At 45.9% G+C, this 23,914-nt stretch overlaps 1 protein-coding gene and 2 long non-coding RNA genes across 3 annotated transcripts; all 3 read right to left on the reverse strand.

The window, feature by feature from the left end:
- Positions 1 to 7,385: 7,385 nt before the first annotated feature.
- Positions 7,386 to 7,884, reverse strand: LOC129250034 (ATP-binding cassette sub-family D member 1-like). Its single transcript, XM_054889681.1, has 2 exons — positions 7,678 to 7,884; positions 7,386 to 7,596 (listed from the first exon to the last, which is right to left on the reverse strand). The coding sequence occupies exons 1-2, from the start codon at positions 7,863 to 7,865 to the stop codon at positions 7,509 to 7,511; spliced, it is 276 nt and encodes a 91-aa protein (XP_054745656.1). The 5' UTR covers positions 7,866 to 7,884; the 3' UTR covers positions 7,386 to 7,508.
- A 7,038-nt stretch (positions 7,885 to 14,922) lies between these two features.
- Positions 14,923 to 15,324, reverse strand: LOC129250823 (uncharacterized). Its single transcript, XR_008582814.1, has 2 exons — positions 15,215 to 15,324; positions 14,923 to 15,133 (listed from the first exon to the last, which is right to left on the reverse strand). It is a non-coding gene; the product is annotated as an uncharacterized LOC129250823 (long non-coding RNA).
- Positions 15,325 to 21,350: 6,026 nt separating this feature from the next.
- On the reverse strand, positions 21,351 to 21,724 carry LOC129250035 (uncharacterized). The gene is made up of 2 exons (XR_008582798.1): positions 21,643 to 21,724; positions 21,351 to 21,561 (listed from the first exon to the last, which is right to left on the reverse strand). It is a non-coding gene; the product is annotated as an uncharacterized LOC129250035 (long non-coding RNA).
- Between the last annotated feature and the right edge of the window lie 2,190 nt (positions 21,725 to 23,914).

A 23,914-nucleotide genomic window follows, 5' to 3' on the forward strand; every position in this document is an offset into this window, starting at 1 on the left:
GAAATCCATTTTCCAGGTAGTAGAACTCTCTCTGAAGTTGAGAGTGGTAACGGTAACGGTAGCAACGGTGGAACCTCTAGGTACAGCTGGTATATTGCTAGTCGGATAGTGACAAGGGAATCGATAAGGTTTTCCTTCTCTTCCTTTGAGAACTTTAAGGAGGAGACAGGCTGATTGAGGCCCTGAAAAGAATCTTCACAGCCTGTCTCGCATTTGGTTATATACCATCCCAATGGCGACGCGTAAGAGTAGTATTTATTCCGAAACCAGGAAAAGATGACAAAAAGTTTTAGACCAATCAGTTTGACATCGTTCATGTTGAAAAGTCTAGAACGAGTGGTGGAGAAACATATTCGAGTGGGGGTTTGCCGAGAAGTCCACTTAGTAGAAATCAAATCAGCCTTACACGATCTTGTTAGCAAGATTGAAGCCGGGCTGGAAGCTGACGAATACACAATGGGCGTGTTCGTGGACATTGAGGGGACTTTTGATAATGCCGCTTTCGGCTCGATATGTTCTTCTGCCGAACGACACGGAGTTAATCAAGCCATTATAAAATGGATATATTCCATGCCCTCTGAGAGGCTGTTAATAGCTGGTGGGAGCAGTGACGAACAAATCACAGTCAGGGCTAAGCAAGGATGTCCCCAAAGGGGTGTTCGTTCTCCGCTGCTGTGGTGCTTGTTCGTAGACTCTCTACTAGCGGAGATGCAGGAACTTGGTTTTCACGTCGAAGCATATGTGGATGTTGTCTGTGCACTAACATCCGATAAATCCTTAAGGAGGCTTTGTACGAAAGTGCAGAGGATTCTGGACAAAATCGATGGCTGGTGCACGAGGCAAGGTCTTTCCGTCAATCCGTATAAAACTACCTTAGTCTTATTCAATAGAAAACGAAAATTGGATGGACTTAGTCTTTCAACACTGAAAGGTGTGACACTTGGTATTTCCGATGAAGTTAAATATCTAGGAGTAGTATTGGATAAAAAGCTGACTTTTGAGAGACACATTTCACTGAAGGTGAATCGCGCATTAACGATTTTTCAGCAATGCCGCAGAGCCTTTGTAAAACCTGGGGTCTGAAGTCTGCTGTGGTCCTATGGCGTTTAACCTATGGTGTATATCCACAGCACTTATCAAACCAATCATCTGTGGTTTGGTGGAGACGGACACTGGTTAAGTCCATACTTCGGAAGCTATACACGCTGCAAAGAAGTGTATGTTAAGGCATTACGGGTGTCATGAGTACAACCTACGGCGATGCCTTAAATGCTATGGTTGATTTGCTTCCCTTGGATCATAAGATACCACAGGAAGCAATAAAAGCAAAATACTCCATAAATATGGCCTCTGGTGCGAAGACGGAACTTCGGGACACAGAGAAATCTTTAAGATGCTATCTGAGCAGTATCCACTGTTTGTGGCATCTAAAGATGACCTGATACCCACAGTTTCATTTGAAAGGAAATTTGATGTCACATCCAGAATGCATTCAGGGAGCTTTGACGGATATTTTCTTTACCAATGGGTTCAGAAACCATTGAAATAGGGTCTGGAGCCGGATGGTACTCAAACGATAGTAATAAGTATCAGAATGCTATGGGGGAATAGCAACTGTTCTTCAAACGGAAATTTATACCGTCCTAAAAGTAACCGAATGGATAATCGAGAGGAGATGGAGCGGGAAACAGATCGGAGTTTTCAGTGACAGTCAGGCTGCACTGTGGGCTTTGGAGAACGCGAAGCAAACCTCAACGATTTTTCAAGAATGTTAGAAGAAGCTTAATTCTGTTGCAAAACAGAACAGGCTTGTACTTAAATGCGTTCCAGGACACTCCGGTGTTCAAGGTAACGAAATTGTCGATGAATTGGCCAACCGTGGATCAGCGGTTCCCCCACAAGAGCCAGAAACAATAATCGGAATCAGTTCCGCAGAAATAATGAATTGTGACAGGTCTGAACAGAAAACTGTGAAAATTTCTACTAAAACTTGGAAGGAAAGACGGTCGGTTGATGGTCAGGATATGACCACCATTGGAATCAGTGAGTGCCCAATGTGCCTCTCTTGCTTGGAGGCGGCGGATAGCACTGAGAACTTCCTCTGTGAGTGTCCTGCCTTTACTAGAATAAGGCTTCGAATTTCGGGTTCTGATGTCGTGAGAATGAGTAATATGCGTTGTCTAAAACTGAAAGATATTTACAGATTTGCTAAAGAATCAGGAATATTCTCAAAGGACTAACTACCTCTGTCTCTGTCTCTTTTTTTCTACCTCTTTCTCCAAAACTTTTCTCCTTCCCTTATTGACTATCTACCCTCTTTTCAGAGCTCTAAATTCAACGGGCTTTTTAGCCTGAGTGTTTTAGGAGCCACCAAATCTCTTCATTACAATGCATCAATTGCATCACAATAGATCGACAAAGGTCAAAGTGAGTTGGTCTAGACCCCGACTGTCACTTCTACCTACCTACCATACCCTCTGTCACCTGCTGCCCGGCAGGGTATCACCCGGAAATTGATGCGTTCGTCAATGGTGAAAACCTATTGGTAGTAGCAAGCCTACCAAACGATCGTAAAAAAAAGCTTTTGGCAGAGCAGATGGACCAAAAGGTCTATGCGTGGCTTAATGCCAACTAGGCAAACCTAACCTAACCTTACATAGGTTCAGTGGTTCGTGAAAGCAAAGTCCTCAGATAATTCAATCGAAACAATAATGGGAAAATGATCTGAAGGCAGAGATAGCATAAGTCGCCAGGCCAGCTGCTGCAATTACCCACTATCCTGGTGAGGGCGTTGTCGTTCCCAGTGCTGAATGTCGAATCGTCTATTTGCTCGGCCAATTGCTGTCCCCTACCATCGTTTGGCAGGCTTGAATGCCAAAGATAATGATCCGCATTGAAGTCAGCTACAACCAATCGGTTTTCACCTCTGATGAGCGCACCTATATCAGGGTGATATCATGCCGGGCAGCAGGTGACAGGGGGCATATAAACATTAAAAATTTCGAGCTCGGAATCGCCTGTCCGGACAGCTATGCCTTGACATTCTAAGGTGCTGTCCCTGCGGACGATCCCTTCATCAATGAGACGCATGCACTGTGTAGTGGACTATAAACGCTAGGCCACCACCATTGTCTCGCTCACGATCATGTCTGTGCACGTTATAGCCATCCCTGGGGATCAGAGAGGACCTAACGTGCAGCTTGGTTTCCTGGACCGCAGCTATTTTGAAACTTTGTCGGCTCATGAAGTCAACAATCTCATCGACCTTACTCGTGAGTCCGTTGCAGTTAAATTGTAGAAGCTTAAAGCTTCTAGGTAAGGTCGTTGTAGCTCGAGGGGTGAGGGACGCGTGGGGTTGCCTACGTTGGGCCTGCTGTGCAATCCGCTGTAGTTGTTGCAGCCTGATGATGGTGGGCGGCCGCGCCACGGGGGGCCGTTGCGGCTGCAGAGCTCTGCAACAGGGAGCAACGTAGTCCGTTATGCGATCACGGGTTGTGCGCAAGATTTGCATTTGACTAATGCCAGATTCCAGATTACGGTCTGCCACACGGAACAGACTGTGCGGGGGACAAAGAGCTGCTGGTTTGTCCCCGCACTGGGGTTGGAGCAGGAGGAAAGGGGATGGGTTAAGTCGGGGGAGTTGTGTTGCTCCGATAGGCTGCTTACCGTGGAGGTGTGGGTTGTGGTGGCGGTTGGTGGTGCCGTCCTATCAGGGGGAGTAGTAGCCGTGGAGGCCTCGGACGCCTGCTGGCGGGAGCAACACGAGGCCATACGTGTGGACCATTCCCTATGTGTCTTAAGGCCTGAACAGTTCTTAAGATGGCTCCACCTGTTGCACTTATTACACCCAACCGAGGTGGAACTCGGATGGTACCGTTTATGGCAGACGCAGCAATAAAATACATTCTGGCCCAGAGTTGGATTCAATTCCAGCCCTGAGGAGAAGCATTTGGAGCAAGGTTGCTGCGAGGAGTTGCTCCTGTGAGGTAAGGGGTGGGGTGATATTCTGTTCACTAGACAGGGCTAATTTGCTGAGACGGCAGCCCTTGGTCGGGAAAAACCCGAGTCATTCCGGTAACATGGAACCGGCTGCCATGGGAATATCCTCAACATCCTCTCTGCATTTCCTGCTTTTGTCCGCGTTACCAATGCCTATCTTGTACGCATGAGCCGCCAATAGGTTATCACCTGTCACCTTACCTATGATAGTTCTGCAGTCTTTTCGCGAGAGCGTAACCACGAATTGAGTCTGTTTTTTGTATTTTGTGCTACACATAACTTTTGCTGTTTTGCATGTGGTCAGATTAGTCCACCTATCTTCCACTCGCTTTTTCATGCAGTCATCCATTTCGTTGTATATTATATTTAGCGGTTTTGGTATGTCGTTCTCTTGTTCAGAAGGTAGTCTAACAGCACTTTTTGCTGTCTCATCTACTATTTCGTTCCCAATAATGCCTTTGTGACCAGGTACCCAGTAGATATGTAGCTTACTGTTTGCGGCTAGCCTTTCTATGGCCTCCATGCTTCGTTAAACATTTTTGGACTTAATACAATATGAGCTTGACTGTTCACGTATATATAATATTAATTGTTGAGTTCTTTCTTGCTTTTGTGTAAGCTAGCTCCGCGGCTCTCCCCACAGCAAAAACTTCCGCTTGGAAAATACTGCTGTGGTCTGGCAGCTTGACAGGCTGCTAAACCCTAATTTTGAACAGTAAATGCCCGCTCCCTCTCCGTTTAATGCTTTAGAGCCGTCTGTGCAGATGTGAAAAGTCCTATGGCCAGGCTTCATGTCTTTATGCCATCCCTCCTCTTCAATAGTAGTACGAAACCTTCTCTCCCAACTAAAGTACGGAGTCAAGTTGTCTGTGCAACCTGAAGTCTTCTTTCCTCTTTAGCTATGTCCGAAGGTTCCACAGGTGAATACTCCAGCAGCCACTAACCTCCTCGCGGATTTCGCTGCCAGATTTTCCGCCATAAGGTCAATAGGTGGCATGCTGAGTATCATTTCCAGCGCCGCCGTTGGACGGGTTTTCATTGCTTCTGTTATGTTCAGAGCAGCGAGCCGCAGAATCGTTTCCAGTGGCATTAAGTATGTCAGTTTTTTTGGCTCAGTCCACTATACTAAGGCCCTATACAGCTATATCGGTCTAACTACTGTCGTGTAGCACCAATGCAGCAGTGAGGGTGACAGACCCCAAGTAACGACCCCAAGTAACGCCCACATGGGTACAGCGCGTTACTGACATTTTTCACCCTTTCCTCAACATTGTGCTTCCACAGCAATTTACTGTTTAGTATTACTCCGTTGTTGCCTAGCTTCGAGAGGTTCCACGCCGGGACCTTATACTTCCTGGTAAAAAGTATGATGTCCGTTTTTTTCGCAAGTATCCCTAACTCTGCGCGAGATGTCCATTGGTGTGCAGTTTTAAGAGTATTGTTCATCACATGACGGATGGTGTCCAGGTACTTTCCGGTAACTAATATAGCTATATAATCTGCATATGGCACTAATTTTGGTGCCCCCCGTCAAATTTCTTGAGCAGTTCATTTGCGATAGTACCCCACCTTGCGGAGTACCTCAGCGTGCATATTTGGTAACGCTTGTATCGTTCCACTCCGCTTTTATCTTCCTGCTAGCTAATAGGTTCAGCAAATCTACTGAAGCTGAATGGTCGCAGTAGAATGCTCGTTAGCGTTGGCCCACATTGGTGGGGATGGGAAGAGAAACCGGCCCAATTTTTATTAACGTTAATATAGATTCAGCAGATTTACTGCTGTTTAAGTTTCAGATCTGCTGGACCTATGTTAACATACATGAAAATTGGGCCGGTTTCTAGGAATTCACAGAGCACCGATGTGCGCGCACGCTAAAGAGCATTCCGCAAGGTGATCACTGTTATTACGACTCGCTTTATTTCAGCTGGAAGGATAAGGGCATACGTCCCACTTTCCAAGCCGAAGAAGTAGTTTTAGCAAACGAGTGTGACCGCGTACGCCAGGCTGATTCGGGTGGTCCCCGAATAAAGGATATCGATTTGAAGATCCGGCAGCTGGTCATCCAGCAAAAGCGAAACAAATAGGAGAAGCACTTGAAGACCTGCAACCACACTTCGTCGGTCCACCGACAAGGTGACAATCCCATTTAAAACAAGTGCAAAGTGCAACCGTTTCGCCAGACCCAAGAAGACCCGCGAGAATTTTCAGCCGGCAATTCACTTTACACTCTTCGGTCAATAGGTCCAAGCGTCGTGCGACCAGACGACTGCACAAACTGTCGAGCAACTGTGCGCCATTTACTTTCTCCTGCGATGAAGTTCAAAGAGCCATCAGAAAGGGAAGAGCCTCTAAAGCCACGGCCCTAGTGGACTAACATGCTGATGCTGAAAAGTCTGGGTCCATTGTGAGTAGGATATTTTGCAAAGGTATTCAACGTGTCCATGACCCTTTCGTTATTCCTCTGAAGTGGAAAGGGAGGGGTCCCACTACTGAAACTTGACGTCCTACTCCCACTCTACTCGAAACATCTGACCCCAGCCACACATCAGAATGAATCCCGCAAAGTACACAGTACCACCATAGCACTCACCGCCACAAACACCCACATAATCCACCCCTACGAGAGTACTGTCCTAGTAGCGCTGAACTTGAAAAAGGCTTTCGATACAGTCAGCCACGCTACTGGATGATATTCTACTGTCGACCGCCCCGCCGGAATTGAAAAGTTGATATTCTCTCTGGACCCAAATTGTCGAAACAGCACTGGACCTACCGTTAGATGAGTTAGACGCTGACGGTCGGTGACTACACCGCACTGGCAGAGTTTAATAAACTGCTAAAACAACAACATCTATGAAATTCCTGCCGGAGGGTGGGACATGTTCGAATTATAGAAATGTATAATACATAATCTTGTAAAACACTCTGTATTACCCTCATGTTACGAATGATGACAGTGTGAATGCTTTGAAGAAGTCTCACGGTATTAGGACAGTTCATTCACACCACACAGTTTATGGCTTTAAGCACCATTTTGTTGTGTAAGTTGTAATTACCTGACCGTAATATTAATTGTGTTGCGAATGAAATATACAATTTGGTTCGCGCAAAATGTGTTACGTTGTATAAGGTTAAATTTATTTGCATTACAAAGCCAAATAAATATAAAAATAATATAATAGTATCCGTTCGGAATGCTTAACTGCCATGTAATTTTATTTGAAAATTTCCAAGCAAAAAAAATGGTCCAATAAACCATGACTTCAACTTGATAAGTCCTCTTAAACCATTACTTGTTAGTAAACTAGTGATATCAAAACACCGGAAATGATCATTAATTAGCCAGCCATGAGGACTCTTTTGCATTATTTCATAGGTTATTCCAATTGAAAGAAAAAATTTAAAAAAGATTTATTAAGGAAACAGATAAGGTAGCTACAATTAAAATGCTTGTTTTAAGCCAAAAGTACTACGTAATATTCACAAAAATGTTTTTAAAATTCAAGGAACTAAGATTTTTGTTGCTCATTTGATTCCATTTGTCGAAAACTCCAACCACCTTGACCATCGAACTCCAGAATGTGCGTATGGAACTTCCTATAAAAAGTTAGCAAAGTTACACAAGAATTTTATATTTTTGTTAATATTTAATCCTACATATATTTGAATTAAAATTACCATAATGTTGGTCGATGCGTTATTGTTAATAATGTTATATCCATACTCTTTGCGATTTCATATATTGAACTTTCTACATCAATAGAAACAGCGCTCGTGCATTCATCAAGTAAAGCATATCTTGGCCTAAAAAATGATATAGCTATAAATGGCCAAATTTTTTTATTATTTTTTACAATGTGTCTCATCCGACGCGAAGCGCATGCATACGTTCTCGTGTATTACACCAGTTTATAAATCGTCAGATGTATACTAGCGCTACGATAGAGCGGTATATTTCACCTGGTTTACTTCCCTTTAGGTATTTGAATGTAACTCAAAAATTTATGGGAGTCCCTTAATACTGGAATACTTAAAATGGAATCGCTGTGCTTTACTATACTTTATTATGGGCAAAACTATTACTGAAGCATTTTGATTGTTGTTGTTTTAACAGTATTGGTAGCCCTGTCAGTGTAGGCATATCACCGGTCATCTTCGTCTAGCTCATCTAGGGGTAGGCCCAGGAAACATGCTGTTTCGACAGGTTGGGTCCAGAGGGAGAGGGGTGTTAGATGAGTCGGTTTTACGGGGCATGTGAAGAGGTGGTTAGTGTCGTGCGGGGTACCTTCACATGAAGGACATGTGTTTGGAATGTCGGGGTCGATTCTGGATATGTAGGAGTTTAACCTGCTACACTATCCAGAACGTAGTTGTGCCAGTGTTACACGAGTCTCACGGGGAAGCTGGAGCTCTTCGTCTGCAATAGGTAGTGGTTGGACTTCGATTACGGCATTCACAGGACGGGACTTCATGAAGGTGGTGACGGTCTCCCGGTGGATGTCGTTTATTGACTGTCTAAATACTGTCCGGTCCAGTAAGTTGCGGTCAGTTTCGTCCTGCATTTCGTTGATGTAGTTTAAGAGATGTCTCCTAACGTGCCTGGGAGGCGGCTTAGGCTCAAGCAGGTGTCTGCAGGGGTGAAACCTGCGGTAACATCCAAGCAGGAACTGCTTGCTGAGCAGTTTGTTATGCTCCATTACTGGAAGCATTTGTGAAGGTGTTGATCAGGGGACATCCGGAGGCAACCGGTCGCTGTCCGAATGGCAGTATTTTGGCATGTCTGTAGACAGGCGCTGCATGGTTCAGAACCGGCAGACCAATTGCCTTAAATGTCGATAGCAACAGTTCTTTGTGTTTGCCCCAAGTGCTGCCGGCCAGCGATTTGAGGGCCTTGTTGCGGTTTTGAACTTTAGTGGCAATTGCGGTTGTGTGCGCTGAGAAGGAGAGCAAACTGTCGAAGGGTACACCCAAAATTTTGGGGTTGTTTACCGTCGGAATCAGTGTGTCGTCGACTTTTACCTTAAGTACAGCTTGACCTCCTTTGTCCAGGTGGTAAAGAGGGTCGCCGTGGACTTAGTGGGGGAAAGTTGGAGATCCCTCGCAGTGAAAAAGCGAGAAAGGTCGGTGAGGTAGTTGTTCACTTTGAAACACAGGCCATCGATGTCATTGCCCGACGCCCTTATCGTAGTCATCAGCGTATGAGACCAGGGAGACTCCCGCTGGTGGTTGGGGGAGCTTCGAGATGTGGAAGTTGAACAGCAAGGGAGAACGTTGTTTGTTGATGTTTGATCTCGAAAAATCACTGACGAGTGACGACCGCTCAGATAGTTTGCGGACCAACTCTTCAGCCCTGGCGGGAGTGTCGACTGATAAATATCATCTAGTAGCGTGGAATGGCTGACTGTGTCGAAAGCCTTCTTCTGGTCCAACGCTACTAGGACAGTCCTCTTGCAGGGGCGGTTTTGGTTAAGCCCGCGGTTTATCTGGGCGTTTATGGCGGTGAGTGCAGTGGTGGTGCTATGCACTCATCGGAAGCCGTGCTGATATGTGGCTGGGGCCAGGTGTTTCGTGAAGAGTGGCAGTAGGAGGGCTTCAAGTGTCTTCACTACTGGGGGCTGTCCCAGGTTTCAGTAGTGGGACCACTCTCCCTGCTTTCGACTTGTCAGGGATGATGAGAGTGGCCAAAAACAGATTGGAGACCCTTGTGAGAAATCATACTCCCAATGGTCCCAGGTGCTTCAGCATCAGAGCGTTTAGTCCATCAGGGCCAATGGCTTTTGATGTTTTTGATTTGTTGATGGCCCCCTGAACCTCATCACCGGAGAAAGTAAGTGGCGCACTGTCGATCGTCAGTTTGTGCAGCCTTTTGGTAGCACGACGCTTGGATCTGTCGGCCGGAGGAGGCAGTATAAAAAGGCCGCTAAAATAGCTCACGCATCTCATCGGGTCCGACGAAGTGCAACTGTTGAAGGTGATGGCCACCTTGTCGATGTGCTTCGACGGGTTCGACAGGGACCTAACGGTGAACCAGAGCTTACTCACCTTAGAGGTGAGGTTACAGGTCTTCAAGTGCTCAACCCATTTAGTCCACTTGTGTTGATCTACCAGTTGCCGGATCTCCAAATTGAGATCCCTTATGCAGGGCTCCCTCGGATCCTCATGGCGTAGGCGGTCACGCTTGTTTGCCAAGCTGGCTGCTTTGGCTGGGAAATGAGGACGGATGTCCCTGAAACTTCCAGCTGGGATGAAGCGGGCCGCAGCAGCTGTGAGCACCTTGCGGAATGCGCGTTCGGCTGCGCGCACATCGGTGGAGATGGGAAGAGCGGCGAAGGTGAATTCGGTGAATTCCGCGAAGCCGGCCCAATTAGCTTTTTTAAAGTTAAGATAAGACCGGTGGTTCGCGGAAACAAAGTCGGGAGGTCTCTCAATCGAGACGATAAGGAGCAAGTGATCTGATGCGAGCGATAGCATGGGTCGCCACGTTATGCTATTTATCAGACCCGCGTCAGCTATTGTTAGGTCAGGCGAGGTGCTGTAATTGCCAACTACCCTGGTGGGGGCGTCGTCGTTCACAGTGCTGAATGTCGAATCGTCTATTTGCTCTGCCAATTGCTGTCCCCTACCATCGTTTGGCAGGCTTGAATGCCAAAGATAATGATCCGCATTGAAGTCACCTACAACCAATCGGTTTTCACCTCTGATGAGCGCACCTATATCAGGGTGATATCATGCCGGGCAGCAGGTGACAGGGGGCATATAAACATTAAAAATTTCGAGCTCGGAATCGCCTGTCCGGACAGCTATGCCTTGACATTCTAAGGTGCTGTCCCTGCGGACGATCCCTTCATCAATGAGACGATACTGCACCGTGTAGTGGACTATAAACGCTAGGCCACCACCATTGTCTCGCTCACGATCATGTCTTTGCACATTATAGCCATCCCTCGGGATCAGAGAGGACCTAACGTGCAGCTTGGTTTCCTGGACCGCAGCTATTTTGATACTTTGTCGGCTCATGAAGTCAACAATCTCATCGACCTTACTCGTGAGTCTGTTTCAGTTAAATTGTAGAAGCTTAAAGCTTCTAGGTAAGGTCGTTGTAGCTCGAGGGGTGAGGGACGCGTGGGGTGCCTACGTTGGGCCTGCTGTGCAATCCGCTGTAGTTGTTGCAGCCTGATGATGGTGGGCGGCCGCGCCACGGGGAGTGGTTGCGGCTGCAGAGCTCTGCAGCAGGGAGCAACGTAGTCCGTTATGCGATCACGGGTTGTGCGCAAGATTTGCATTTGACTAATACCAGATTCCAGATTACGGTCTGACACACGGAACAGACTGTGCGGGGGACAAAGAGCTGCTGGTTTGTCCCCGCACTGGCACCGTTTATGGCAGACGCAGCAATAAAATACATTCTGGCCCAGAGTTGGATTCAATTCCAGCCCTGAGGAGAAGCATTTGGAGCAAGGTTGCTGCGAGGAGTTGCTCCTGTGAGGTAAGGGGTGGGGTGATATTCTGTTCACTAGACAGGGCTAATTTGCTGAGACGGCAGCCCTTGGTCGGGAAAAACCCGAGTCATTCCGGTAACATGGAACCGGCTGCCATGGGAATATCCTCAACATCCTCTCTGCATTTCCTGCTTTTGTCCGCGTTACCAATGCCTATCTTGTACGCATGAGCCGCCAATAGGTTATCACCTGTCACCTTACCTATGATAGTTCTGCAGTCTTTTCGCGAGAGCGTAACCACGAATTGAGTCTGTTTTTTGTATTTTGTGCTACACATAACTTTTGCTGTTTTGCATGTGGTCAGATTAGTCCACCTATCTTCCACTCGCTTTTTCATGCAGTCATCCATTTCGTTGTATATTATATTTAGCGGTTTTGGTATGTCGTTCTCTTGTTCAGAAGGTAGTCTAACAGCACTTTTTGCTATCTCATCTACTATTTCGTTCCCAATAATGCCTTTGTGACCAGGTACCCAGTAGATATGTAGCTTACTGTTTGCGGCTAGCCTTTCTATGGCCTCCATGCTTCGTTAAACATTTTTGGACTTAATACAATATGAGCTTGACTGTTCACGTATATATAATATTAATTGTTGAGTTCTTTCTTGCTTTTGTGTAAGCTAGCTCCGCGGCTCTCTCCACAGCAAAAACTTCCGCTTGGAAAATACTGCTGTGGTCTGGCAGCTTGACAGGCTACTAAACCCTAATTTTGAACAGTAAATGCCCGCTCCCTCTCCGTTTAATGCTTTAGAGCCGTCTGTGCAGATATGAAAAGTCCTATGGCCAGGCTTCATGTCTTTATGCCATCCCTCCTCTTCAATAGTAGTACGAAACCTTCTCTCCCAACTAAAGTACGGAGTCAAGTGGTCTGTGCAACCTGAAGTCTTCTTTCCTCTTTAGCTATGTCCGAAGGTTCCATAGGTGAATACTCCAGCAGCCACTAACCTCCTCGCGGATTTCGCTGCCAGATTTTCCGCCATAAGGTCAATAGGTGGCATGCTGAGTATCATTTCCAGCGCCGCCGTTGGACGGGTTTTCATTGCTTCTGTTATGTTCAGAGCAGCGAGCCGCAGAATCGTTTCCAGTGGCATTAAGTATGTCAGTTTTTTTGGCTCAGTCCACTATACTAAGGCCCTATACAGCTATATCGGTCTAACTACTGTCGTGTAGCACCAATGCAGCAGTGAGGGTGACAGACCCCAAGTAACGACCCCAAGTAACGCCCACATGGGTACAGCGCGTTACTGACATTTTTCACCCTTTCCTCAACATTGTGCTTCCACAGCAATTTACTGTTTAGTATTACTCCGAGGTACCTCGCATGATTTTGAGAAGTAGTTCGTTGTTGCCTAGCTTCGAGAGGTTCCACGCCGGGACCTTATACTTCCTGGTAAAAAGTATGATGTCCGTTTTTTTCGCAAGTATCCCTAACTCTGCGCGAGATGTCCATTGGTGTGCAGTTTTAAGAGTATTGTTCATCACATGACGGATGGTGTAAAGGTACTTTCCGGTAACTAATATAGCTATATAATCTGCATATGGCACTAATTTTGGTACCCCCGGCAAATTTCTTGAGCAGTTCATTTGCGATAGTACCCCACCTTGCGGAGTACCTCTGCGTGCATATTTGGTAACGCTTGTATCGTTCCACTCCGCTTTTATCTTCCTGCTAGCTGATAGGTTCTGAATGGTCGCAGTAGAATGCTCGTTAGCGTTGGCCCACATTGGTGGGGATGGGAAGAGCAGCGAAGGTTTCCTCTGTGAATTCCTAGAAACCGGCCCAATTTTTATTAACGTTAATATAGATTCAGCAGATTTACTGCTGTTTAAGTTTCAGATCTGCTGGACCTATGTTAACATACATGAAAATTGGGCCGGTTTCTAGGAATTCACAGAGCACCGATGTGCGCGCACGCTAAAGAGCATTCCGCAAGGTGATCACTGTTATTACGACTCGCTTTATTTCAGCTGGAAGGATAAGGGCATACGTCCCACTTTCCAAGCCGAAGAAGTAGTTTTAGCAAATGAGTGTGACCGCGTACGCCAGGCTGATTCCGGTGGTCCCCGAATAAAGGATATCGATTTGAAGATCCGGCAGCTGGTCATCCAGCAAAAGCGAAACAAATAGGAGAAGCACTTGAAGACCTGCAACCACACTTCGTCGGTCCACCGACAAGGTGACAATCCCATTTAAAACAAGTGCAAAGTGCAACCGTTTCGCCAGACCCAAGAAGACCCGCGAGAATTTTCAGCCGGCAATTCACTTTACACTCTTCGGTCAATAGGTCCAAGCGTCGTGCGACCAGACGGCTGCACAAACTGTCGAGCAACTGTGCGCCACTTACTTTCTCCTGCGATGAAGTTCAAAGAGCCTTCAGAAAGGGAAGAGCCTCTAAAGCCACGGCCCTAGTGGACTAACATGCTGATGCTGAAAAGTCTGGGTCCATTGTGAGTAGGATATCTTGCAAAGGTATTCAACGTGTCCATGACCCTTTCGTAATTCCTCTGAAGTGGAAAGGGAGGGGTCCAACTACTGAAACCTGCCGTCCTACTCCCACTCTACTCGAAACATCTGACCCCAGCCACACATCAGAATGAATCCCGCAAAGTACACAGTACCATCATAGCACTCACCGCCACAAACACCCACATAATCCGCCCCTACGAGAGTACTGTCCTAGTAGCGCTGAACTTGAAGAAGGCTTTCGATACAGTCAGCCACGCTACTGGATGATATTCTACAGTCGACCGCCCCGCCGAAATTGAAAAGTTGATATTCTCTCTGGACTCAAATTGTCGAAACAGCACTGGACCTACCGTTAGATGAGTTAGACGCTGACGGTCGGTGACTACACCGCACTGGCAGAGTTTAGTAAACTGCTAAAACAACAACATCTATGAAATTCCTGCCGGAGGGTGGGACATGTTCGAATTATAGAAATGTACATAATCTTGTAAAACACTCTGTATTACCCCTATGTTACGAATGATGACAGTGTGAATGCTTTGAAGAAGTCTTACGGTATTAGGACAGTTCATTCACACCACACAGTTTATGGCTTTAAGCACCATTTTGTTGTGTAAGTTGTAATTACCTGACCGTAATATTAATTGTGTTGCGAATGAAATATACAATTTGGTTCGCGCAAAATGTGTTACGTTGTATAAGGTTAAATTTATTTGCATTACAAAGCCAAATAAATATAAAAATAATATAATAGTATCCGTTCGGAATGCTTAACTGCCATGTAATTTTATTTGAAAATTTCCAAGCAAAAAAAATGGTCCAATAAACCATGACTTCAACTTGATAAGTCCTCTTAAACCATTACTTGTTAGTAAACTAGTGATATCAAAAAACCGGAAATAATCATTAATTAGCCAGCCATGAGGACTCTTTTGCATTATTTCATAGGTTATTCCAATTGAAAGAAAAAATTTAAAAAAGATTTATTAAGGAAACAGATAAGGTAGCTACAATTAAAATGCTTGTTTTAAGCCAAAAGTACTACGTAATATTCACAAAACTGTTTTTAAAATTCTAGGAACTAAGATTTTTGTTGCTCATTTGATTCCATTTGTCGAAAACTCCAACCACCTTGACCATCGAACTCCAGAATGTGCGTATGGAACTTCCTATAAAAAGTTAGCAAAGTTACACAAGAATTTTATATTTTTGTTAATATTTAATCCTACATATATTTGAATTAAACTTACCATAATGTTGGTCGATGCGTTATTGTTAATAATGTTATATCCATACTCTTTGCGATTTCATATATTGAACTTTCTACATCAATAGAAACAGCGCTCGTGCATTCATCAAGTAAAGAATATCTTGGCCTAAAAAATGATATAGCTATAAATGGCCAAATTTTTTTATTATTTTTTACAATGTGTCTCATCCGACGCGAAGCGCAAGCATACGTTCTCGTGTATTACACCAGTTTATAAATCGTCAGATGTATACTAGCCCTACGATAGAGCGGTATATTTCACCAGGTTTATTTCCCTTTACGTATTTGAATGTAACTCAAAAATTTATGGGAGTCCCTTAATACTAGAATACTTAAAATGGAATCGCTGTGCTTTACTATACTTTATTATGGGTAAAACTATTACTGAAGCATTTTGATTGTTGTTGTTTTAACAGTATTGGTAGCCCTGTCAGTGTAGGCATATCACCGGTCATCTTCATCTAGCTCATCTAGGGGTAGGCCCAGGAAACATGCTGTTTCGACAGGTTGGGTCCAGAGGGAGAGGGGTGTTAGATGAGTCGGTTTTAGGGGGCATGTGAAGAGGTGGTTAGTGTCGTGCGGGGTACCTTCACATGAAGGACATGTCTTTGGAATGTCGGGGTCGATTCTGGATATGTAGGAGTTTAACCTGCTACAGTATCCAGAACGTAGTTGTGCCAGTGTTACACGAGTCTCACGGGGAAGCTGGAGCTCTTCGTCTGCCATAGGTGGTGGTTGGACTCCGATTACGGCATTCACAGGACGGGACTTCATGAAGGTGGTGACGGTCTCCCGGTGGATGTCGTTTATTGACTGTCTAAATACTGTCCGGTCCAGTAGGTTGCGGTCAGTTTTGTCCTGGATTTCGTCAGCATAGTCTAAAAGGTGTCTCCTGACGTGCCTGGGAGGCGGCTCAGGCTCAAGCAGGTGTCTGCAGGGGTGAAACCTGCGGTAACATCCAAGCAGGAACTGCTTGCTGAGCAGTTTGTTATGCTCCACTACTGGGAGCATTTGTGTCTCGTTATGGAGGTGTTGAATGGGAGACATCAGGAGGCAACCGGTCGCTGTCCGAATGCCAGTATTTTGGCATGTCTGTAGCTTTATCCACTGCGTGTCACTAGTTCCAGGCGACCAGACAGGCGCAGCATAGTTCAGAGCCGGCCGACCAATTGCCTTAAATGTCGAAAGCAACAGTTCTTTGTCTTTGCCCCAAGTGCTGCCGGCCAGCGATTTGAGGACCTTGTTGCGGTTTTGAACTTTAGTGGCAATTGCGGTTGTGTGCGCTGAGAAGGAGAGCAAACTGTCGAAGGGTACACCCAAAATTTTGGGGTTGTTTACCGTCGGAATCAGTGTGTCGTCGACTTTTACCTTAAGTACAGCTTGACCTCCTTTGTCCAGGTGGTAAAGAGGGTCGCCGTGGACTTAGTGGGGGAGGTGAGGTAGTTGTTCACTTTGAAACACAGGCCATCGATGTCATTGCCCGACGCCCTTATCGTAGTCATCAGCGTATGAGACCAGGGAGACTCCCGCTGGTGGTTGGGGGAGCTTCGAGATGTGGAAGTTGAACAGCAAGGGAGAACGTTGTTTGTTGATGTTTGATCTCGAAAAATCACTGACGAGTGACGACCGCTCAGATAGTTTGCGGACCAACTCTTCAGCCCTTGCGGGAGTGTCGACTGATAAATATCATCTAGTAGCGTGGAATGGCTGACTGTGTCGAAAGCCTTCTTCTGGTCCAACGCTACTAGGACAGTCCTCTTGCAGGGGCGGTTTTGGTTAAGCCCGCGGTTTATCTGGGCGTTTATGGCGGTGAGTGCAGTGGTGGTGCTATGCACTCGTCGGAAGCCGTGCTGATATGTGGCTGGGGCCAGGTGTTTCGTGAAGAGTGGCAGTAGGAGGGCTGCAAGTGTCTTCACTACTGGGGGCTGTCCCAGGTTTCAGTAGTGGGACCACTCTCCCTGCTTTCGACTTGTCAGGGATGATGAGAGTGGCCAAAAACAGATTGGAGACCCTTGTGAGAAATCCTACTCCCAATGGTCCCAGGTGCTTCAGCATCAGAGCGTTTAGTCCGTCAGGGCCAATGGCTTTTGATGTTTTTGATTTGTTGATGGCCCCCTGAACGTCATCACCGGAGAAAGTAAGTGGCGCACTGTCGTTCGTCAGTTTGTGCAGCCTTTTGGTAGCACGACGCTTGGATCTGTCGGCCGGAGGATGGAGTATAAAAAGGCCGCTAAAATAGCTCATGCATCTCATCGGGTCTGACGAAGTGCAACCGTTCAAGGTGATAGCCACCTGTGCTCCTGGTTTGGGGGAGTTGTGTTGCTCCGATAGGCTGCTTACCGTGGAGGTGTGGGTTGTGGTGGCGGTTGGTGGTGCCGGCCTATCAGGGGGAGTAGTAGCCGTGGAGGCCTCGGACGCCTGCTGGCGGGAGCAACACGAGGCCATACGTGTGGACCATTCCCTATGTGTCTTAAGGCCTGAACAGTTCTTAAGATGGCTCCACCTGTTGCACTTATTACACCCAACCGAGGTGGAACTCGGATGGTGCTGTTTAGGACAGACGCAGCAATAAAATACATTCTGGCCCAGAGTTGGACTCAATTCCAGCCCTGAGGAGAAGCATTTGGAGCAAGGTTGCTGCGAGGAGTTGCTCCCGTGACGTAAGGGGTGGGGTGATATGCTGTTCACTAGACAGGGCTAATTTGCTGAGACGGCAGCCCTTGGTCGGGAAGAGCCCGAGTCATTCCGGTAACTTGGAACCGACTGCGATGGGAATGTCCTCAACATCCTCTCTGCATTTCCTGCTTTTGTCCGCGTTACCAATGCCTATCTTGTACGCATGAGCAGGCAATAGTTTATCATCTGTCACCTTACCTATGATAGTTCTGCAGTCTTTTCGCGAGAGCGTAACCACGAATTGAATCAGTTTGTTGTATTTTGTGCTACACATAACTTTTGCTGTTTTGCATGTGGTCAGATTAGTCCACCTATCTTCCACTCGCTTTTTCATGCAGTCATCCATTTCGTTGTATATTATATTTAGCGGTTTTGGTATGTCGTTCTCTTGTTCAGAAGGTAGTCTAACAGCACTGTTTGCTATCTCATCTACTATTTCGTTCCCAATAATGCCTTTGTGACCAGGTACCCAGTAGATATGCAGCTTACTGTTTGCGGCTAGCCTTTCTATGGCTTCCATGCTTCGTTAAACATTTTTGGACTTAATACAATATGAGCTTATTGCTTTTATTGCAGCTTGACTGTTCACGTATATATAATATTAATTGTTGAGTTCTTTCTTGCTTTTGTGTAAGCTAGCTCCGCGGCTTTCCCCACAGCAAAAACTTCCGCTTGGAAAATACTGCTGTGGTCTGGCAGCTTGACAGGCTGCCTAAACCCTAATTTTGAACAGTAAATGCCCGCTCCCTCTCCGTTTAATACTTTAGAGCCGTCTGTGCAGATGTGAAAAGCCCTATGGCCAGGCTTCATGTCTTTATGCCATCCCTCCTCTTCAATAGTAGTACGAAACCTTCTCTCCCAACTAAAGTACGGAGTCAAGTGGTCTGTGCAACCTGAAGTCTTCTTTCCTCTTTAGCTATGTCCGAAGGTTCCACAGGTGAATACTCCAGCAGCCACTAACCTCCTCGCGGATTTCGCTGCCAGATTTTCCGCCATAAGGTCAATAGGTGGCATGCTGAGTATCATTTCCAGCGCCGCCGTTGGACGGGTTTTCATTGCTTCTGTTATGCACAGAGCAGCGAGCCGCTGAATCCTTTCCAGTGGCATTAAGTATGTCAGTTTTTTTGGCTCAGTCCACTATACTAAGGCCCTATACAGCTATATCGGTCTAACTACTGTCGTGTAGCACCAATGCAGCAGTGAGGGTGACAAACCCCAAGTAACAACCCCAAGTAACACCCACATGAGTACAGCGCGTTACTGACATTTTTCACCCTTTCCTCAACATTGTGCTTCCACAGCAATTTACTGTTTAGTATTACTCCGAGGTACCGCGCATGATTTTTAGAAGTAGTTCGTTGTTGCCTAGCTTCGAGAGGTTCCACGCCGGGACTTTATACTTCCTTGTAAAAAGTATCATTTCCTTTTTTTTCGCGTTTATCCCTAACCCTGCGCGAGATGTCCATTGGTGTACAGTTTTAAGAGTATTGTTCATCACATGACGGATGGTGCCCAGGTACTTTCCGGTAACTAATATAGCTATATAATCTGCATATGGCACTAATTTTGGTGCCCCCCGTCAAATTTCTTGAGCGGTTCATTTGCGATAGTACCCCACCTTGCGGAGTACCTCTGCGTGCATATTTGGTAACGCTTGTATCGTTCCACTCCGCTTTTATCTTCCTGCTAGCTGATAGGTTCTGAATGGTCGCAGTAGAATGCTCGTTAGCGTTGGCCCACATTGGTGGGGATGGGAAGAGCAGCGAAGATTTCCTCTGTGAATCCCTAGAAACCGGCCCAATTTTTATTAACGTTATATAGATTCAGCAGATTTACTGCTGTTTAAGTTTCATATCTGCTGAACCTATGTTAACATACATGAAAATTGGGCCGGTTTCTAGGAATTCACGGAGCACCGATGTGCGCGCACGCTAAAGAGCATTCCGCAAGGTGATCACTGTTATTACGACTCGCTTTATTTCAGCTGGAAGGATAAGGGCATACGTCCCACTTTCCAAGCCGAAGAAGTAGTTTTAGCAAACGAAAGGTGACCGCGTACGCCAGGCTGATTCCGGTGGTCCCCGAATAAAGGATATCGATTTGAAGATCCGGCAGCTGGTCATCCAGCAAAAGCGAAACAAATAGGAGAAGCACTTGAAGACCTGCAACCACACTTCGTCGGTCCACCGACAAGGTGACAATCCCATTTAAAACAAGTGCAAAGTGCAATCGTTTCGCCAGACCCAAGAAGACCCGCGAGAATTTTCAGCCGGCAATTCACTTTACACTCTTCGGTCAATAGGTCCAAGCGTCGTGCGACCAGACGGCTGCACAAGCTGTCGAGCAACTGTGCGCCACTTACTTTCTCCTGCGATGGATTTCAAAGAGCCATCAGAAAGGGAAGAGCCTCTAAAGCCACGGCCCTAGTGGACTAACATGCTGATGCTGAAAAATCTAGGTCCATTGTGAGTAGGATATCTTGCAAAGGTATTCAACGTGTCCATGACCCTTTCGTAATTCCTCTGAAGTGGAAAGAGAGGGGAACCACTACTGAAACCTGCCGTCCTACTCCCACTCTACTCGAAACATCTGACCCCAGCCACACATCAGAATGAATCCCGCAAAGTACACAGTAATCATAGCACTCACCGCCACAAACACCCACATAATCCGCCCCTACGAGAGTACTGTCCTAGTAGCGCTGAACTTGAAGAAGGCTTTCGACACAGTCAGCCACGCTACTGGATGATATTCTACAGTCGACCGCCCCGCCGAAATTGAAAAGTTGATATTCTCTCTGGACTCAAATTGTCGAAACAGTACTGGACCTACCGTTAGATGAGTTAGACGCTGACGGTCGGTGACTACACCGCACTGGCAGAGTTTAGTAAACTGCTAAAACAACAACATCTATGAAATTCTTGCCGGAGGGTGGGACATGTTCGAATTATAGAAATGTACATAATCTTGTAAAACACTCTGTATTATCCCTATGTTACGAATGATGACAGTGTGAATGCTTTGAAGAAGTCTTACGGTATTAGGACAGTTCATTCACACCACACAGTTTATGGCTTTAAGCACCATTTTGTTGTGTAAGTTGTAATTACCTGACCGTAATATTAATTGTGTTGCGAATGAAATATACAATTTGGTTCGCGCAAAATGTGTTACGTTGTATAAGGTTAAATTTATTTGCATTACAAAGCCAAATAAATATAAAAATAATATAATAGTATCCGTTCGGAATGCTTAACTGCCATGTAATTTTATTTGAAAATTTCCAAGCAAAAAAAATGGTCCAATAAACCATGACTTCAACTTGATAAGTCCTCTTAAACCATTACTTGTTAGTAAACTAGTGATATCAAAAAACCGGAAATAATCATTAATTAGCCAGCCATGAGGACTCTTTTGCATTATTTCATAGGTTATTCCAATTGAAAGAAAAAATTTAAAAAAGATTTATTAAGGAAACAGATAAGGTAGCTACAATTAAAATGCTTGTTTTAAGCCAAAAGTACTACGTAATATTCACAAAAATGTTTTTAAAATTCTAGGAACTAAGATTTTTGTTGCTCATTTGATTCCATTTGTCGAAAACTCCAACCACCTTGACCATCGAACTCCAGAATGTGCGTATGGAACTTCCTATAAAAAGTTAGCAAAGTTACACAAGAATTTTATATTTTTGTTAATATTTAATCCTACATATATTTGAATTAAACTTACCATAATGTTGGTCGATGCGTTATTGTTAATAATGTTATATCCATACTCTTTGCGATTTCATATATTGAACTTTCTACATTAATAGAAACAGCGCTCGTGCATTCATCAAGTAAAAAATGATATAGCTATAAATGGCCAAATTTTTTTATTATTTTTTACAATGTGTCTCATCCGACGCGAAGCGCATGCATACGTTCTCGTGTATTACACCAGTTTATAAATCGTCAGATGTATACTAGCGCTACGATAGAGCGGTATATTTCACCAGGTTTATTTCCCTTTACGTATTTGAATGTAACTCAAAAATTTATGGGAGTCCCTTAATACTGGAATACTTAAAATGGAATCGCTGTGCTTTACTATACTTTATTATGGGCAAAACTATTACTGAAGCATTTTGATTGTTGTTTTTAACAGTAACAGTAGCCCTGTCAGTGTAGGCATATCACCGGTCATCTTCATCTAGCTCATCTAGGGGTAGGCCCAGGAAACATGCTGTTTCGACAGGTTGGGTCCAGAGGGAGAGGGGTGTTAGATGATTTCGTCAGCGTAGTCTAAAAGGTGTCTCCTGACGTGCCTGGGAGGCGGCTCAGGCTCAAGCAGGTGTCTGCAGGGATGAAACCTGCGGTAACATCCAAGCAGAAACTGCTTGCTGAGCAGTTTGTTGTGCTCCACTACTGGAAGCATTTGTGCCTCGTTATGGAGGTGTTGAATGGGAGACATCAGGAGGCAACCGGTCGCTGTCCGAATGCCAGTATTTTGACATGCGTGTCACTAGTTCCAGGCGACCAGACAGGCGCAGCATAGTTCAGAACCGGCCGACCAATTGCCTTAAATGTCGAAAGCAACAGTTCTTTGTCTTTGCCCCAAGAGCTTCCGGCCAGCGATTTGAGGACCCTGTTCCGATTTTGGACTTTAGTGGAAATTGCGGTTGTGTGCTCAGAGAAGGAGAGCAAGCTGTCCAACGTTTCACCCAAAATTTTGGTATTATTGTGGTCCGTCGGAATTGGTGGGTCGTCGACTTTTACCTTAAAGTACAGCTTGACCTCCTTTGTCCAGGTGGTAAAGAGGGTCGCCGTGGACTTAGTGGGGGAAAGTTGGAGATTCCTCGCAGTGAAAAAGCGAGAAAGGTCGGTGAGGTAGTTGTTCACTTTGAAACACAGGTCATCGATGTCATTGCCCGACGCCCTTATCGTAGTCATCAGCGTATGAGACCAGGGAGACTCCCGCTGGTGGTTGGGGGAGCTTCGAGATGTAGAACTTGAACAGCAAGGGAGAACGTTGTTTGTTGATGTTTGATCTCGAAAAATCACTGACGAGTGACGACCGCTCAGATAGTTTGCGGACCAACTCTTCAGCCCTTGCGGGAGTGTCGACTGATAAATATCATCTAGTAGCGTGGAATGGCTGACTGTGTCGAAAGCCTTCTTCTGGTCCAACGCTACTAGGACAGTCCTCTTGCAGGGGCGGTTTTGGTTAAGCCCGCGGTTTATCTGGGCGTTTATGGCGGTGAGTGCAGTGGTGGTGCTATGCACTCGTCGGAAGCCGTGCTGATATGTGGCTGGGGCCAGGTGTTTCGTGAAGAGTGGCAGTAGGAGGGCTTCAAGTGTCTTCACTACTTGGGAAAGGAGAGTTATCAGACGATAAGATTCTCCTTGGTTGGCGGTTCTCCCAAGTTCGACAGGGACCTAACGGTGGACCAGAGCTTACTCACCTTAGAGGTGAGGTTACAGGTCTTCAAGTGCTCAACCCATTTAGTCCACTTGTGTTGATCTACCAGTTGCCGGATCTCCAAATTGAGATCCCTTATGCAGGGCTCCCTCGGATCATCATGGCGTAGGCGGTCACGCTCGTTTGCCAAGCTGGCTGCTTTGGCTGGAAAATGAGGACGGATGTCCTTGAAACTTCCAGCTGGGATGAAGCGGGCCGCAGCAGCTGTGAGCACCTAGCGGAATGCGCGTTCGCCTGCGCGCACAGCGGTGGGGATGGGAAGAGCGGCGAAGGTGTATTCGGTGAATTCCGCGAAGCCGGCCCAACTAGCTTTTTTAAAGTTAAGATAAGACCAGTGGTTCGCGGAAACAAAGTCGGCAGGTCTCTCAATCGAGACGATAAGGAGCAAGTGGTCTGATGCGAGCGATAGCATAGGTCGCCACGTTATGCTATTTATCAGACCCGCGTCAGCTATTGTTAGGTCAGGCGAGGTGCTGTAATTGCCAACTACCCTGGTGGGGGCGTCGTCGTTCACAGTGCTGAATGTCGAATCGTCTATTTG

This window comes from Anastrepha obliqua, chromosome 6 (genome assembly GCF_027943255.1).
Source record: "Anastrepha obliqua isolate idAnaObli1 chromosome 6, idAnaObli1_1.0, whole genome shotgun sequence".
Taxonomy (NCBI): Eukaryota; Metazoa; Arthropoda; class Insecta; order Diptera; family Tephritidae; genus Anastrepha; species Anastrepha obliqua.

Coding starts and splice junctions, on each gene's coding strand:
- LOC129250034 (XM_054889681.1), bottom strand. CDS start 7,865: ATGAGACACATTGTAAAAAATAATAAAAAAATTTGGCCATTTATAGCT. Junction 7,597..7,677: donor ACGCATCGACCAACATTATG/GTAATTTTAATT, acceptor AACTTTTTATAG/GAAGTTCCATACGCACATTC.